At 45.4% G+C, this 17758-nt stretch overlaps 1 protein-coding gene across 1 annotated transcript in view; it reads left to right on the top strand.

Annotated features, from left to right (window-relative positions):
- Positions 1–17758, top strand: part of cacna1ia (calcium voltage-gated channel subunit alpha1 Ia) — a 109976-nt gene that overhangs the window by 80596 nt on the left and 11622 nt on the right. The window contains exons 22-31 of the mRNA XM_030782955.1: positions 110–235; positions 2680–2769; positions 3596–3788; positions 4610–4761; positions 5057–5166; positions 7591–7724; positions 9805–9875; positions 14862–14940; positions 15340–15461; positions 17073–17474. Of these exons, the coding sequence (XP_030638815.1) occupies positions 110–235; positions 2680–2769; positions 3596–3788; positions 4610–4761; positions 5057–5166; positions 7591–7724; positions 9805–9875; positions 14862–14940; positions 15340–15461; positions 17073–17474 (1479 nt within the window). The remainder of the gene's footprint in view (positions 1–109; positions 236–2679; positions 2770–3595; positions 3789–4609; positions 4762–5056; positions 5167–7590; positions 7725–9804; positions 9876–14861; positions 14941–15339; positions 15462–17072; positions 17475–17758) is intronic.

Raw genomic sequence — 17758 nt, 5'->3', positions numbered from 1 at the left:
TTCCTAATCCTCTGTGCTCTGACAGGCAGTGAGGGGAGAGAGAGAAGAGAGAAGACGTGTGACTGTGAGTGACATTTGTTGATGTGTTGTGTCTGCTCTGTTTTGCCAGCTTTTCAAAGGCAAGTTCTTCTACTGCCTGGGTCTGGACGTAAGGAATATCACCAATAAGTCTGACTGTCTGCTGGCCAATTACAAATGGGTCCATCACAAGTACAACTTTGACAACTTGGGCCAGGTTAGTGTGTATGTGTGGTGTGTGTGTGTGTGTGAGAGAGAGAGAGAGAGAGAGAGAGAGAGAGGGAGAGACAGATTGTGTGCAGTGTTTCCCACACATAGACTCTACTTGGGCATGCTGCCCAGGTATATTAATGGCCGCTCAATATATTTTGCGACCCATTTTAGCATTTTTAATTTGTATTTTTTTATCCGTCCAAGAGAACAATGCCATCCGTTATCCATTAACTAGTGGACTATCTCACCTCGCTTTACCCCGTCCTGTACCTGTTTGTTCTGCTATCACAGAAGGGGTCTCCTGACCATTGCACCAGGGTTTCTGCTAGGAATTTTTCTTGCCTGTCCAGTGTCCGGAAAGGATTTCAACTGACCGGACAAATTTTAAACTTTCCGGTCACGTTTCAATAACAGTCTATGTAGGGCTGTGCGATATGATGATATATATCGTGTGACGATAGAAAAAAGGTTATTGTTTCATATTATGCTCTATTGTTTATTTCGTTCTGTCACAAATCACACTCTTTTTGGCAATATTTTTCGTCATTTGGACGACGCTTTGCGTTCCTCCACACTGCTGGAGGCAGGCAGGGAATTTGCGTGAAGGCAACACAAACATGGAGGAGAGTGAGCGTAACACAGAATGGAGTAATTCAGAACAGGAGGAAGACTCTGACCAGCCAAGACAAAACGAGGAGCTTGTACCTAAAAGAGGGGCTACATCTATTGCCTGGACCTGGTTTGGGTATGAAAAGTTCACAAATAATGAAATGCTTAATCTTTTGGCACATCAGCACCACATTGCAGCAGGCTGCTCTTCTTATATTTGCCCTCTAAAATAACACGTGGCTTAAAATTACGACTTTATTCTTGTCATATCATGAATATTTTCTTGTAAAATTACAACTTTAATCTCGTAATATCAGAACTTTTTTCTTGTGAAATTACAACTTTATTCTCGTGGCAATTTCCTCCAAGCCAGTATGGTTCTTTCTTCGGGAATAGACACAGTTTCTTTTCAAAGTCCTGATACTCATGATGAGGTGGTGCTGATGTGCCAAAAGATTAACTATTTCTTTATTTGTGAAACCTATACCAAAGTATAACTTCACTAGATGCTCCATCTTCCTCATTTTAGCAGGCGGCATGCTGCTCCTCTGATATTTCCCCTCTAAAATAACACGTAGCCTAAAATCATGACTTTATTCTCGTAATATTATGACTTTTTTCACATAAAATTACAACCTTATTCTCGAAGTCTCAGAATTGTTTTCCCTCAATGTGGCCCTAATACTCCGTCATACTTTTATTTGTGCAGTATATAATTCAAAATGTAATAAGAAATAGGCATTTCTATGTGGTCATTTTATATAAACTATTTATTCATTGAATTTACAGAAAATGTGCTATATCGTGATATGTATCGTTATCGGGATATGAAATGACCTATATCGGGATATGAGATTTTGGTCATATCGCACAGCCCTAAGTCTATGTTACAAACACAAGGTGTACATGGCATAAATTGCAGCCTATAGGCGACCAGATAACATTTTCTATTCTCTTTTTTTCATTGCGGCAAAGTCTTCTGCTGCTGACTTGAAATCAAACATGTCCAATGTGTCTTTGCAGCTTGCAATGTGCATAAGCCGCGTCACTCTCTCCTCCAGGCTGTTTCGCTGTCAAAACACAAATGTTTAGGAACCTTTTGTGATAGCTACATTTTGTTTAACATTATTACTGGACATTTTGACTGGCAAGTTTTTAATTTATTGGTTACAAAAAACAGTAATTACAGGGTAATGGAAACCCTGAATCACACATGCTCTGTGAGAGAGAGAGAGCGAGAGAGAGAGAAAGAGAGACGGTCTCTGGTGTTACTTTAGAAGACACAGACATGGTGGATATTTTACAAGCATAAGATCTGTTAAATATATCATTTTGAGATTAATAGAAATGCTCAATAAATCAAAAAATTGTGTTAAAGGTCACTTTATTGTTCATTAAAGGTATTTGTTGTTCGTCACATGTAGTAGACCATTTTTGTGTTGGCAGGTAATGCTGACCCTTTCCACTGGCTACTGCCACAAGTATACTTCAGACCTATGGGAAACACTGGTGTGCATGTGATCATGAATATCGTGTGTTTATGGGTAGTATGTGTATGTGTGTGTGTGTGTGTTCAGTGGCAGGTGTGTCGAATAATATCATCAAAAGTTTTGATTATGTTTTAAAGAATGAATCTACCCCTGTCTTTTTTTGCATGTCAAATTAACCACGTTGTGTTTATGTTTTGTGTGTGTGAATGTGTGTATGTACCGAACATACCATCTGTCTCTTGGGTCTGGTGGTTCTGAATGGTGCTGTTGTGTGTGAACTCTTATACGCTCTGTGTGACTCAAACTCTGTGTGTGTGTCTGTGTGTGTGTGTGTGTGTGTGTACGGCAGGCTCTGATGTCGCTGTTTGTGCTGGCATCAAAAGACGGCTGGGTGAATATAATGTATCACGGACTGGACGCAGTGGGTGTGGACCAGCAGGTAGGCCCCATCTCCTCATTTACATTGTATTTATTTCCCCTGTCTTTTCTCACCATACAACCACCACAGTCCTCAAGACCAGAATGACGCCACCCTCAAATGTTGAGATGAACAAAAACCATCAGACTCTGGTACCCAGGCCTTGGAACCGGTCGGGTCTACCTAGCGTTCTCAGACTGCAAAACCCCCTGTCAGCTCAGAAGTACTCACAGTCTACTTATACAGCATTGACCACACCACATAATGATGCTCCAGGGATTTAAAAACAGAAATAAAGTGTCTGCTCTATTCAGTGAACAGAAAAAAGAAAGAAAAGCAAATCTCTTATCCTGAAGAGCTCGATAAATGTTGATACAAAGCCAAGCTGCTGCCAGAACCCACTTCCTCAGCCTTAACCCGGGGCTTTTATCCAGTCAGACACTGGCTGAAGGGAAATGGGGAAACAAATGGTGTGTTTGATGACTCTCCCAGTTTGTGGCCATCAGTTCCCCTCTGTACTTACAGAGTCACTCTGTGGTCATTCGGCGTAACCGTTGTCCAACATGCAGTCTTCCTCGGTGTCTCCTGTCTTGCAGTAAGACAGTTTATCTTTTGGCTGTGCCCGCCCTCTCGTCTCCATGGTGCTGCTGCCAGGCAACACTGCCAGGGATGTTCTAAAGCTCAGTTTGTGCTGATTTAATGAGTTTCATTCTCACTGTTTGCTGTATATTCAGTGTTTACTGAGCCAAACCTGCACTCAGTGTCTCAAAAAACAGGATGACATTTCAGTCAAGATCTCTTTCTCTCTCTCTCTCTCTCTCTCTCTCTTTTGCTCCCCCTCTCATAGCCCATTACCAACAACAACCCATGGATGCTGTTGTACTTCATCTCCTTCCTCCTCATCGTCAGTTTCTTTGTGTTAAACATGTTTGTGGGTGTGGTGGTGGAGAACTTCCACAAATGTCGGCAGCACCAGGAGGTGGAGGAGGCCAAGAGAAGGGAGGAGAAGAGACTCCGGCGGATGGAGAAGAAAAGAAGGAGTAAGAGAATGAAGGAGGAAGAGCTGGGAGGACAGAAAGATGCAGAGTGGTGTGGGTGTGGCTAGAAAGAAATAAAGAGGGATAAAGCAGGAAATGAGAGAAAAGAAAAGAAACAGGTCCTGGAAGAGGAGAATGAATAGAGGGTGTAGAAGAGAAAATGAGTGTAGGACGATAGAGACTACTCAAAGAAAAAAAGGTGAAAGAGAGAGAGAGAGAGGGAGGAGAGAGGGAGGGAGGGAGGGAGAGAGGGAGGGGGAGTGAGAGAGAGATAGACAGAGGGACAGAGAGAGAGGTAGGGGGAGAGAAAGACAGAGAGGGAGAGAGAGGAGGCAGAGTAACAGACAGTGAAAAATATTAGAGATAAGAGATGGCGTGTTGATAACTATATTAGAGAAAAGTCAGTGCTTCCCATTATTAAGCACATTATTATTGCTCAGAAAATCCCTGATCCTCAGGTCAAACTGAACTGCATATTTCGTCTCTTCTTCAGTCTCTCACTCATTCAGTCCAGAACAGTTCACACAGACTCACACACTGGGCAGAGTCATATTTAGTCATATTTAATATCAAGATTATTAATTAGATGTATTGATTCACTGATGTAAGTGGGTAAACAGAATTGGGCTGAAATATTTTGTCATGAATTTTAGTCTTGGGATAGTAATAATTCAGAGCAGTGCTTTACTCAGTACTTCTCACTCACTCAGACCCACTCCATCTATCTGTCTCTCTCTCTCTTTCTCTCTCTCTTTCTTTCTCTCTGCCCCCCTTTCTCCGTGTGTGTGTCTGTCTGTCTGTCTGTCTGTCTGTCTCTCTTTCAGAGGCTCAGAAGCTACCGTACTATGCCAGTTACAGTCATGTGAGGCTGATGATTCACACTCTGTGCACCAGTCATTACCTGGACCTCTTCATCACCTTCATCATCTGCATCAACGTGGTCACCATGTCTCTGGAGCACTACAGCCAGCCTCATGTATGCTCTGCCACTGTGTGTGTGTATCTGTGAGTGCATGTGTGTGTGTGTGTGTGAGAGAGAGAGAGAGAGAGAGAGAGAGTGAGTGATTTTTATCTGCTCTGTATTCCAAACACCATTAGCTGTGACAATGAACACAAGTAAAAAAAAAATTTTTTTTTCCATCTGAAACTTTCTCCTGCTTTCTCTCTCTCTCTCTCTCTCTCTCTCTCTCTTTGTCACACACACACACACACATGACCACACACACAGTCTGTCCCTCCTCTTCATCTGTCTCTTGTCTTTTCCTTCCCAGTCTCTGGAGATCGCTCTCAAGTACTGTAATTATTTCTTCACCAGTACCTTTGTGCTGGAGGCAGTGCTGAAGCTCGTCGCATTTGGCTTCCGCCGCTTCTTCAAAGACAGGTATGGAGTGCCACGCCCTTCCTGGCCCCTGCTGCCTCTCCTCTCTCTTAATGGGCCTAATTGATTAATTAGCAGCGCAGTGGTGCCAGAGCTGCATCCCTCTGAGTGTGTTCTCTGGCTCCGCCGCAGGGGGGAGGTTATTGGCACAATCTGCTCTTCCCTCGCCAGAATTTTTATCCTTTCACTTTGGATGAAATGGGCTGCCTCACATGGGCTATAATGGACCAGAGAACAGTGCACCTGACAAGGCACAGAGAGAGAGGGAGAGAGGGAAAGAAAGAGAGAGGAGGGAGAGAGGGAGGGAGAGAAGGTGAGAGAGAGAGAAATAAAGGGATAAAGGGGGAGAGAGGGGGAAAGCGAGGGGAAGAGAGAGAGGGAGAGAGAAATAAAGAGAGCGAGAGAGGGATAAAGAGGTGGAGAGAGGAGAGAGTATAAAACAGCGTTATTTATTTGGTAGGTTAAATGAGTTCCTGCTCCCGAGCGAGCGTCCTCTCGGCTAACACAAGTCTCTGTAGGTCATTAAATCCCCAGTCAGCCTGTTCTCTGTCATTCCTGCAGTGGTGTCACAGCGTGGCGCTGGCCGTGGTTCAGTATGCATGAACGCACGCGGCATCCACATTAGGCGTAAACATCCTCTGCGTTTCGCCGCCTTCACCAGTGCGTGCGGCATTGACCTACTTCAGGTGGCGGAGGAAACTGACTCTCACTTAAGCCCGCCACCCTGTCCCCCCACCTCTCTCTAACCTGAATCAAGTTTATACTCATGTCAGCCAGCGGTCCACACCTCTCTCTAACCTGAATCAGGTTTATACTCATGTCAGCCAGCGGTCCACACCTCTCTCTAACCTGAATCAGGTTTATACTCATGTCAGCCAGCGGTCCACACCTCTCTCTAACCTGAATCAGGTTTATACTCATGTCAGCCAGCGGTCCACACCTCTCTCTAACCTGATTCAGGTTTATACTCATGTCAGCCAGCGGTCCACACCTCTCTCTAACCTGAATCAGGTTTATACTCATGTCAGCCAGCGGTCCACACCTCTCTCTAACCTGAATCAGGTTTATACTCATGTCAGCCAGCGGTCCACACCTCTCTCTAACCTGAATCAGGTTTATACTCATGTCAGCCAGCGGTCCACACCTCTCTCTAACCTGATTCAGGTTTATACTCATGTCAGCCAGCGGTCCACACCTCTCTCTAACCTGAATCAGGTTTATACTCATGTCAGCCAGCGGTCCACACCTCTCTCCAACCTGAATCAGGTTTATACTCATGTCAGCCAGCGGTCCACACCTCTCTCTAACCTGATTCAGGTTTATACTCATGTCAGCCAGCGGTCCACACCTCTCTCTAACCTGATTCAGGTTTATACTCATGTCAGCCAGCGGTCCACACCTCTCTCCTGTATGGTTATAAGTCTACTGAAGAGGGTCAGGACACAGGCAGGGCTGTAACTGTGCTCCACTCAGACACACAGCACCCATTATGGTCACACATGATTTTTTTTTTTTATAAAAGATATTTTTGTCATTGGTAAAACTGTGTAAGTGTTTTTGGTTAGGCTTAGAGTTAGGTTTTTCTTCAGTACTTGTTATAGTGGAAGTCAATGGAGAGTTCCCAGAATCCAGCATAAGAGGTGTGCATGTGTGTGTGTGTGTGTGTGTGTGTGCATGTGCGCACGTGTGTGTGTGTATGTGTGTGTGTGTGTGTGTGCGTGTGTATATGTGTATGTGTATCTGTGTGTGCATGTGTGCTGTGCAGCTCAGGCTCATTGCTATGGAGGTGGTTGGGTTTAGCACAGTGTGTTTGACATGTGAATCAGTAAATTCAGGATAAACGTGCAGGTTTTACCACAGTGTGTGCTTGACGTGTTTGACTGATGTGTGCTCTTGAACAAAAGAAGACCAGCAGCTGTCTCCTGCTGTGTGCTTTACACTACAGAGAGCTGCAGGTGAGCTCAGGAAGGGAGTGTGAGAGAGAAAGAGAGAGGGAGAGGGAGAGGGAGAGGGAGGGAGGGAGGAAGGGAGGGAGGGAGGGAGCGAGAGAGAGAAAGTGAGGGAGAGAGAGAGTGAGGGAGCGAGTGACAGAGAGAGAGAGGGAGAGAGAGAGGGAGAAAGTGAGAGAGAGGGAGTGGGAGAGAGCGAGTGACGGAGAGACAGTATGTCATAGCCATTCTGATTCATGACTCAGATTTTCCCTGTTTTTCTGTCATCTAAATAATAAGCTGGGTTTTTCTTCTGTGTTTCAATGTATGTTTGTCATATTTATGCATGGTGAAGAGCAGCACTAAAAAAGGAAATCTGACTGAAGGTCGTGTTTGATAAGTATTGGTGACAGTACCCTGGACTTGTTCCTGTTGCTCTGGTTTCTGAGCTCTTCACTCCCACGGTGCTGTGCGTCACTCCTGTGTGTTGTGGCTGCAGGTGGAACCAGTTGGATCTGGCCATCGTCTTGCTGTCCGTTATGGGAATCACTCTGGAAGAGATTGAGATCAGCGCCGCTCTTCCCATTAACCCCACCATTATCCGCATTATGAGAGTTCTTCGCATCGCCCGTGGTGAGCCACGCCCATCTTTACCCCTCTTCTTCCTCTTCCTCTTCCTTGCTCTGTCTATTCACTCAGCCTCACACTGAATGTGCTTTACCCCTCCTCTTCCTCACTGAATGTACTGTACCCCTCCTCTTCCTCACTGAATGTACTGTACCCCTCCTCTTCCTCACCGAATATACTGTACTCCTCTTCTTCTTCACTGAATGTGCTTTACCCCTCCTCTTCCTCACTGAATGTACTGTACTCCTCCTTTTCCTCACTGAATGTACTGTACCCCTCCTCTTCTTCACTGAATGTACTGTACTCCTCCTCTTCCTCACTGAATATACTTTACCCCTCCTCTTCCTCACTGAATGTACTGTACCCCTCCTCTTCTTCACTGAATGTACTGTACTCCTCCTCTTCCTCACTGAATATACTTTACCCCCCCTCTTCCTCACTGAATGTACTGTACCCCTCCTCTTCCTCACTGAATGTACTGTACTCCTCCTTTTCCTCACTGAATGTACTGTACCCCTCCTCTTCTTCACTGAATGCACTGTACCCCTCCTCTTCCTCACTGAATGTACTGTACTCCTCCTCTTCTTCACTGAATGTACTTTACCCCCCCCTTCCTCACTGAATGCACTGTACTCCTCCTTTTCCTCACTGAATGTACTGTACTCCTCCTCTTCTTCACTGAATGTACTGTACTCCTCCTCTTCCCCACTGAATGTACTGTACTCCTCCTCTTCCTCACCGAGTGTACTTTACCCCTCCTCTTCCTCACCGAATGTACTATACCCCTCCTCTTCCTCACTGAATGCCCTTTACCCCTCCTCTTCCTCACCGAGTGTACTTTAACTGGAGTTCACAGTCGAGCAAGATGCTTGTCACTTATGGCATATCAAACCTACCTGTTCTGCTCCACCGCCCACACTACACCACCTCACTGTGTTCACCACCTCTAACCACTCCACCTCTCACCCACTCCATCTCTAACCACTCCACCTCTGCATTCTCCACCTCACGCCCGAACCACCTCTCACTCACTCCACCCCTGCGTTCTCCACCTCACACTCGCTCCACCTCACGCCCGCTCCACCTCACAGCTGCTCCACCTCACGCCCGCTCCACCTCTGCATTCTCCACCTCACGCCTGCTCCACCTCTCACTCCCTCCACCTCTGCATTCTCCACCTCACTTTCGCTCCACCTCTGCATTCTCCTCCTCACACTCACTCCAACTCACAGCTGCTCCACCTCTGCATTCTCCACCTCACGCCTGCTCCACCTCTCACTCCCTCCACCTCTGCATTCTCCTCCTCACACCTGCTCCACCTCTTACCCACTCCACTTTTGCATTCTCCACCTCACACCTGCTACACCTCACAGTTGCTCTACCTCTCACTCCCTCCACCCATTCCACCTCTCACCCACTCCACTTTTGCATTCTCCACCTCACAGTCTGTCTCAGCAGTCTCAACATTCAGCTCTGTGTAGACGTGGTAAGGTCACCTTAATCGACATCCACAATGGCCTACTTACATTCAACCACCCGTCTTCCGTCAGACCCAGTCCGCTCATTAAAACCCATTCCTGTGTGTGGTTCTGGTTCTGTAATGAGCTTCACACAGAGCCCTGTTTGGACTCTTCCAAACATCTCCTTTTTTCTTCCCCTCCATTTCCCCCTAATTAAATATCATCAGTTCATGTGTTACTGTAGAGCATATAACTTATGAAAGGGTTCGTACATTCTCTCTCTCTCTCGGCTGCTCAAATAAGCATTCCTTCCCTCAGTATGAGCCAGACAAACCCCGTTGTTATCACTGCAGAATGGTATTTAGCACAGGGTCAATTATTTAATGAGCCCAAAGCTTACAGATTGATTAGTTTTGTCTGCTCATTTGATGCAGAAGGCAAGGCGTCGGCTGTTGTGGCCTGATTTGTAGAACGAGTAAGTGATTTTCAGTAGCTCTAAATATAGTTACGACCTTTCAGAGGCTCAGCATTACCTGTTTAGGGCTAGAATGAAAGTTTGGTAGAGAAACTCCCTCAGGACCTTGTTGCGTGACGTATGTATTTCTCTCTCTGTGTTTGTTTGGTAGTGCTCAAGCTGCTGAAGATGGCCACAGGAATGAGAGCTCTCCTGGACACCGTGGTCCAGGCTCTGCCACAGGTAACTCCCCACACCTGTCCTCATGGATGTTTCCAGAAGGCTTTAGTCTTTAGTGTCAAGGCTTTGTCACAATACACCATAGTCACAAGCCTCAGTCCTGTTAGTGGAATAGAGTTCAGTTCTGTGGAGGCTGCTTGGAGAGAGAGAGAGAGCGAGAGCGAGAGAGATGCCAGAGTGGAATCATTTATTCACACCTGCAGGACTGAGGTGAGAGAAGGGAGGTTGTGGTAGGCACAGCTGGGCTCAATAGCAGCAGCTAATCCAGCCCTAATTGGTGATTACCATGGATTCTCACACACCGCACACGCACGCACACACGCACACACACACACACACTCACACACTCAGGTGGTGAGGTAGGAGAGCAGTTCGGTGTGGTGTGGTGTGGTGTGGGGGTAGGAACTGGGTGGCTGGTTATTCCAACTGTGGTCGTGACTGTAGAGAGGTTACGCGAGGACACAGACTCTGAGTAAGGCTGGCGTGGCATTGCAGAGAGGAGCAAGTGAAGGGAGAGTTGGATTACACTGGGATACAGGGCTGGATATTAATATCTACAAAAAGGATAGCCAGGCCCGGCGCCGTGACGTCACAGCAACACATCAGCAGCTCCTGCTTTTATAAGACTGAAGCATTCTTACTTAAAACACCAAAGTCATTCCACCGCGGTTCTTTTTATAATTACAACAAATGACTTTTCACTTTGTTAATGGCAAACGATCTCTCTGTTTTTCAGTTTAATTATTTTATGTTCAAAACTCCCTTATCTTGTCCTCAACAAGCTACAGGGACCAAAGGTGTGATTTAGACCTATAACATTCTTTCCACATTCCCATTCTTGCTCAAATAGTTTTAACTACAGAGATCTTCACACAAATCTGGGATGAGTCTAGAGCAGGAATTCCTGTTGTCTCCCTCCAGTCTTGTCAGAAGAAAGCCATATTTCTCAGTCATTCTGAAGTTTTGGTTTCAGTTTGATTGCACAGTGATTTGCCACCTTGGTTAAATTTAACCAGCAAACCCATGATGTTATGTAGGGTTAAATTCAGTACTGGTATAAATTCAGTGCTGTTTTTCACTTTTGATTTAAAGAACCTAGTTTATGAAGTCCAAACGGAGCTTTATTTGATTTGTCCAGAAAACGTAGGTGAGACAGAGTGGCGAGGCGTTGTCAGGGCTGTACTGGGTCCAGAAATGGAACTAAGCCCAATTAAACTGACAGAACCTGTGTGAAAGCAGAGAGCCTGAGAAGAGTAGAGACCAGGTGTGAGGGTGAAACAGCGAGGTCAGCGGAGGCTGCTTGGCCAGATCTCTCATTACGCCACCGCTCCCTTCATCTGTCTGCTCTCCTCTTGCCCCATTCACACACCGCTCTGTATGTACTTTGGTAATTAGAAAAATAAAGTGTCTGCTTGTGTGTGTGTGTATGTGCACATCAGTAATATACGTAGCCTAACAATATATGTGGATCTGTTATATATGTAGACCAATGATATATGTGAATCTATAATATATGCACAGGTGCTCCTGAACTTATGATGGGGTTTTGTCCCGATAAACCCGTCATAAGTTGAAAATATCACCGGTCGAAAATGCATTTAATACAGTACCTACCAAACATCATAGCTTAGCCTTGCCTACCTTAAACGAGCTCAGAAATGCTGGCAACACAGTACACAGTAGAGTATCACTTGTTTACCCTCGTGATTGTGTGGCTGACTGGGAGCTGTGGCCAGCTGGCCAGCATCAAGAGAGAGTATCCTACTGCATATCTCTAGCCCAGGAAAAGATCAAAATTCAAAATTTGAAGTACAGTTTCTACTGAATGCTTATTGCTTTCGCGCCATTGTAAAGTCGAAAAATCTTAAGTGGAACCATCGTAAGTCAGTGAGCACCTGTAATTGTGTGCAACTTTATGGAATGACCAATCAAGACATTCTTCGGCCAGTTCTGATTACAGATTTTCTGGTAGCCAGATTAACATGTACCAGTGTTAAGGGAGGTACAGGGCAGGTTTTTAACCATACAGTATAAAAAATATCAAAGGTGTAGATATGACTATATGATGAGCTGGTCACTGTGTAAGGAAAAGAGTAGTCTAAGACAGTGACAAAATAATTTCTATTACCCATCACCCTTGGCGTGTTAAGTAAATGAATGGAACTAAACAAACAGGCTGAATACGTTACAGACTTTGTGGTAATCTGTTTTCATTTCTTTCATCTGCCCAATCACATACAGTGTTATTAAAACTCTGTGTAGCTTCTCTGGAGAGGAACTTTAGAGTAACATATACAGGAAATTGCATATCTCTTATCTCTATCAGATTCTGTGTTAATCTGCCACACAGACGGCACGTGTCCTTTAGGGAACATGGACCAAATGAAGGTTGTCTCTCTATCCATCACGAATACCACTCTCAGATAATGAACAGAAGTCTGACACGCAGAGTCATGCAGGAAAAACTGGATGACTGAAAATTGGAAAAGTGTTGCTTGGTCTGACGAATCTTGATTTTTGCTGCGACATGCAGATGGTAGGGTCAGAATTCTGCATAAACAACATGAATCCATGTATCCATCGTGCCTTGTGATAATGGTACAGGCTGGAGTGGGTGGGGTGTGATGATGAGGGGGGGGGGTGTATTCTTGGCACACATTAGGCTCCTTAATACCAACTGAACATCATTTGAAAGCCACAGCATATCCAAGGCATTGGTCATAACCATGTGCATCCCTTTATGCCTGCAGTCTTCCCTTTTTCAAATCTTTCCAGCAGGATAACTCACCATGTCACAAAGCATGCATCATCTCACCCTGCTTCAATGAACATGACAGAGATTTCAGGTCACTCCAGTGGCATGCACAGCCACTATATCTCAATTTGGGATGAGGTAGAACGTGGGGTGTGCAGCATCAGTGTCTGTGTGTGTGTGTTTGTGTGGCCGAAAAAATCTGCAGGAACTGCGGGATGCTGTTGAATCAGCACGCACCAAAATCCCTAAGGCGTGTTTCCAGCACCTCGCTGATTCCATGCTGTGAAGAATTCAGGCTGCGCTGGAGGCAAAAGGGGTTTTTCCCCACGGCTGCATTGGACGCAGAGTGTTTTAACAGGGAAGCGTCAGTATGACGAACGTTGAGTTGACATGCATTTCATTAAATACCATTATACCATTTAGCAGTGAACATAGGCCGCGCACCGCAGGGGTCAGGATCGCTGAGATAAATGTTGACTTGATTGCTGTGGGCGTGATGGACGCGCGCTGCCCACAGCTGAGAGTTAAAAATGAGAAGTGCTCTAGAACAGGGATAGATGATAGGCGCAACTCCTCATCAGTTTTAACTGTGGGAATCGCTTTCGGACTGAAGTAGTTCTATATCGATATGAGTCATCGTTTTAAAATACCCGTTTTCCCCCCCTCGACTGTGGCAATGTAGTATTCGATCTACAGCAGCCCATTGTGAATGAAGACAGTTACGCGGGGCTGCTGACTGAGGCGGATTTTAAGTTATACTCTCCTCTTTGGTGCTCTTTTTTAATTGTTCCACAAGCTATCGAGCATTTGGAGTGAAATAAAGTCACAGTACGCATCTAATGCGCTTCACGCCATCTCGCAACACTCTTCTCACAAAGCTGTGACGGTTGACTTTCCAAATGACTCGATTGTAGCAGACTTGTTCATTAGCACTTAAGCACAGGCGTACTTTTATCACTCTTCCCGGAGCCGCCGATAAAACAAAATGGCATTTTGAGTAATATAGCTTCAACGCAGATCCCCATTTGCGATTATAATCGTACACGTGCCGTTTTAAAACGTCGTCTCAAAGAACTAGCATCTTTTCGACACAACTTTATGTTCAGTTAATTACCATGGCTACTGTGTGTGTGTGTGTGTGTGTACACAGTGCACTTCATTCATTCTTGGTTTACAAGAGTTTTCTCCAGTTTTAATGGTGTGTTAAACACGCCAGTATCCAAATGCTGCCGTAGTGTGGAGAGAGTCTGCGACGATGTTCTCTGCCGTTCTCCCTCATTGGCATGCACACTCCATTTGCTTTGCCTGCGGTAAGACATAGGTCGTCTCATCCATTAAACGGGTTAATACAGTCTTAAGGAGGGCGCCTTTGACAACGCTGCTAATGTGCTGTATCATTTATGAGCGTTGTGTGAAATCACAGATCTGCTCCACTTCATTAACCGCCAGAGGAACAGACGTAGGATAGACACTCAGACAGGCTCCTAGGGGAAAGATTAAAGGGATGGCAAGAGAAGGCACTGGTCACAAATAGTTTTGGGCCTTTCTTTCTTTCTTTCTTTCTTTCTTTCTTTCTGTCTTTATTTCTATCTGTCTTTCTGACGGTTGTAAGGCCTTTTTGATTCCTCTGTGAGTAATCATCCTTTCCTGCCTGATACAGAGATGAGCAGTCTTAAAGGACTCCAGTGTGTTGGATCAAACCCATGTTGTTTTTCATTGTCTCATTACTCAGTTTTTCTAGTTTTTTGTAGGGTCCTGATGTGTAAGCTGTAGTGTGTAGAGCTGATGGGTGTGGTTATTGATGAATAAGCTGTAGTGTGTAGACATGATGGGTGTGGTTATTGATGAATAAGCTGTAATATGTAGAGCTGATGGGTGTGGTTATTGATGAATAAGCTGTAGTGTGTAGACGTGATGGGTGTGGTTATTGATGAATAAGCTGTAGTGTGTAGATGTGATGGGTGTGGTTATTGATGAATAAGCTGTAGTGTGTAGATGTGATGGGTGTGGTTATTGATGAATAAGCTGTAGTATGTAGACGTGATGGCTGTGGTTATTGATGAATAAGCTGTAGTGTGTAGAGTTGATGGGTGTGGTTATTGATGAATAAGCTGTAGTGTGTAGACGTGATGGGTTTGGTTATTGATGAATAAGCTGTAGTATATAGAGCTGATGGGTTCTCTTGTTGATGAATAAGCTGTTGTATGTAGATGTGATGTGTGTGATTTTTGCAGGTGGGGAACCTGGGCCTCCTCTTCATGTTACTCTTCTTCATCTACGCTGCTCTTGGAGTGGAACTCTTTGGAGAGCTGGGTCAGTCACTTCTCCTCCTCCATCCTCTCCACCTCTAATGTCTCCTTTGCTCTTTTTATCTCTCCTCTCAAATCCTAATGCCTCCTTAACTCCTCTCCTCTCTCTTTTCCACCCATAATGTCTCTTGTCCTCTCTTCTCTCCTCACCAGCAGTAACGTCTCCTTCACTCTTTTGCTGTCTCCCCTGCACAGCTACTGTAATGTCTTGTGTTCTCTCCTGTCATGTACAAATATGTCGTATTGACAAGTTCGTTTTTGGATGTCAAAGCTCTCTCCTTTATGTTCTCCACATGTTACCTGTTACCTTCTTCCCCAGTTTTCTGTTAGTGTGTTTGAAAGAGAGAGAGAGAGAGAGATGCAGATGGGAGTGAAAGACTGAACTCTGTTTTCTGTGTATTAGTGTGTAACGAGGATTATCCGTGTGAGGGGATGAGCCGTCACGCCACCTTTGAGAATTTCGGCATGGCATTCCTCACATTATTCCAGGTTTCCACAGGTGATAACTGGAACGGCATTATGAAGGTACAGTACTGCCATCTGTCTTCTGCTTACACACACACTGACCCAAACACAGCTGCTCTTCCTGCTACTGCTGCAGCCTGTCTTTCCTTCTCACCGTAGTGTGTTCAGTCCCATATCATAGTATGGAAATTTAAGGCTTTTCCCCCCGCATATCGGAAGTGTTGTCATCATCCTGTAGACAGAGGTTAAGTGTGTAAGTCTTTGAATCGTATCGGTCTCTATAGGTGTGTGTGTGCGTGTGTGTCTGTGTGTATTTTTTTTTCACTGGGAAAACGCTTGCTGTCACCTGTTCTTTACACACTCCTTTCAACTCATTTTACGGCGCATGTTTTTCCCCCACTAAGCCTCTACAGTGTCATAATATTTTATAACACTTTGAACATGTAAGGGGGCTAAAAGCGTAAGAGTGAAAATAAACAGTTTTTTTTTTCCTGAGTGTGACATTTGAAAGCAATGAAAGGTGTTACTGAAGGTGGCTCTGATATGCTGTGAAGCAAGCTCTCTACCCCCGCCCCCCCCCCTCTCTCTCTGTGTGTGTGTGTGTGTGTGCTCCTCATGTTCTTTTTTCTATGAAATGAAGAGGAATGGGTGCTTATCTGGGAGTGGGTTTTAAGTGTGTGGAGAAATACACAGCCTTGTCTTTTCCCCTGACTTCACCCCTCGTTTTATTTCTCCCCTTTTTATTTTAATCTTATATACCTGCGTGACGGAGGAGGTGCAGGCTCAGCACTTTCTCCCCTGGATAAAGATTACCTTTCTAAATGAGGAGGTATCACTGAGGAGTCCTGGCCCAAGCTCGGGGAGAGGGGATTTGATGAAGGATGACAAGTCCCTCCATTAAACAGGCCTGGTGTGCTTTATGGATGATGGGAAGTGTTCTTTTCCCAGGCCAACTCTGCCAGTTCACGAAGGGCTAAAGCACAGTAATCAAGACTGGAAATTACAACCCAGACCGCCCATCCACCTGAGCTACCTTATTCCATTTACCGCTGACCGAGGAGGCACAATTACTCAAAGAGCATGCAACTGCTGTCTATTACTCTCTCTCTCCCTCTGTCACACACACACGCACACGTACACACAGCGCAAGAGAGAGAGAAAAAACATCAGTATTAATCAGACAGGAACTGCCACTCTGGGATATATTGTTGTTTAGTGAGGCAGTGGACTGAATGCTAATCAAACTGGTGTCATACGGTCTGTCATACAGGTGAAAGCACAGTGAACGTTGTTAGGTGGCTCATGGTAGAGTTACACCACATTACATTTATACAACCACTCTGTTTAATTCAAGCTGTACAAAACATATATATAAGTCCAGATTAGACTGCAGGTAATATATTATTATTAGCAGGTAATATATTATTATCAGCAGGGGTATGTGTGTGTGTGTGTGAGTGTGTGTGTGTGTGTGTGTGTAAGAGAGAGAGAGAGAGAAGTGTGTCACTGAGAAGCTGGGTAATTGAAGATGTAACATGCTGATGCTGTGGTTGATGTGTCAGTGCTGTCTGTCTGTGACTCTGATGCTGTGGTTGATGTGTCAGTGCTGTCTGTCTGTGACTCTGATGCTGTGGTTGACATGTCAGTGCTGTCTGTCTGATTCTCGTACAGGACACGCTGAGGGAGTGTCCTCCAGGAGAATACACCTGTAACCCCAGCCTGCAGTTCATCTCTCCGCTGTACTTTGTGAGCTTTGTGCTGACAGCTCAGTTTGTGCTCATTAATGTGGTGGTGGCCGTGCTGATGAAACATCTGGACGACTCCAACAAGGAGGCGCAGGAAGACGCTGAGATGGACGCCGAGATTGAGCTGGAGCTGGCCCAGGGAACGCTCTGCTGCATGGGAGGGGTCAGCGTGGGAGGGGGAGGGGGTGGAGAGAAGGACAGAGGAGGCGGGGACAGACAAGGGGCAGGAGCCGGGACAAACAACCAACACCTGCGCACCCATACACCCACTCCAAACCCAGGCCCCCACCACCCAAACGATCCCCACATGCTCTTCTCTCCAGCCCAGGTAAGGACGACCGTCAGATGCCCTCTGTCGTTCTGCTCTAGATGGATGGGTGAAAAGAAAATATTTCTAATGGCAGCAAGGAAAGGACTGATATTTGTTCAAGATATAAAAGTGTGGGCTGCAGTATTAATTTTTTTTTTTTTTGAGGTCAAATTTTAATGAAGGGCAGTGGAATGGAAGCACTGGTTTTAATGTAAAGGTCACATGCTTTTTGGGGGAAATGAGAGAGAGAGAGAGAGAGAGAGAGAGATGTTTTCATTACTGCACCTCAGCCATGGCTTCGG

This window comes from Chanos chanos, chromosome 8 (assembly GCF_902362185.1).
Source record: "Chanos chanos chromosome 8, fChaCha1.1, whole genome shotgun sequence".
Classification (NCBI taxonomy): domain Eukaryota; kingdom Metazoa; phylum Chordata; class Actinopteri; order Gonorynchiformes; family Chanidae; genus Chanos; species Chanos chanos.
Note: the sequence above shows the minus strand (reverse complement) of the source record. Positions and strands in the feature narration are given on the sequence as shown.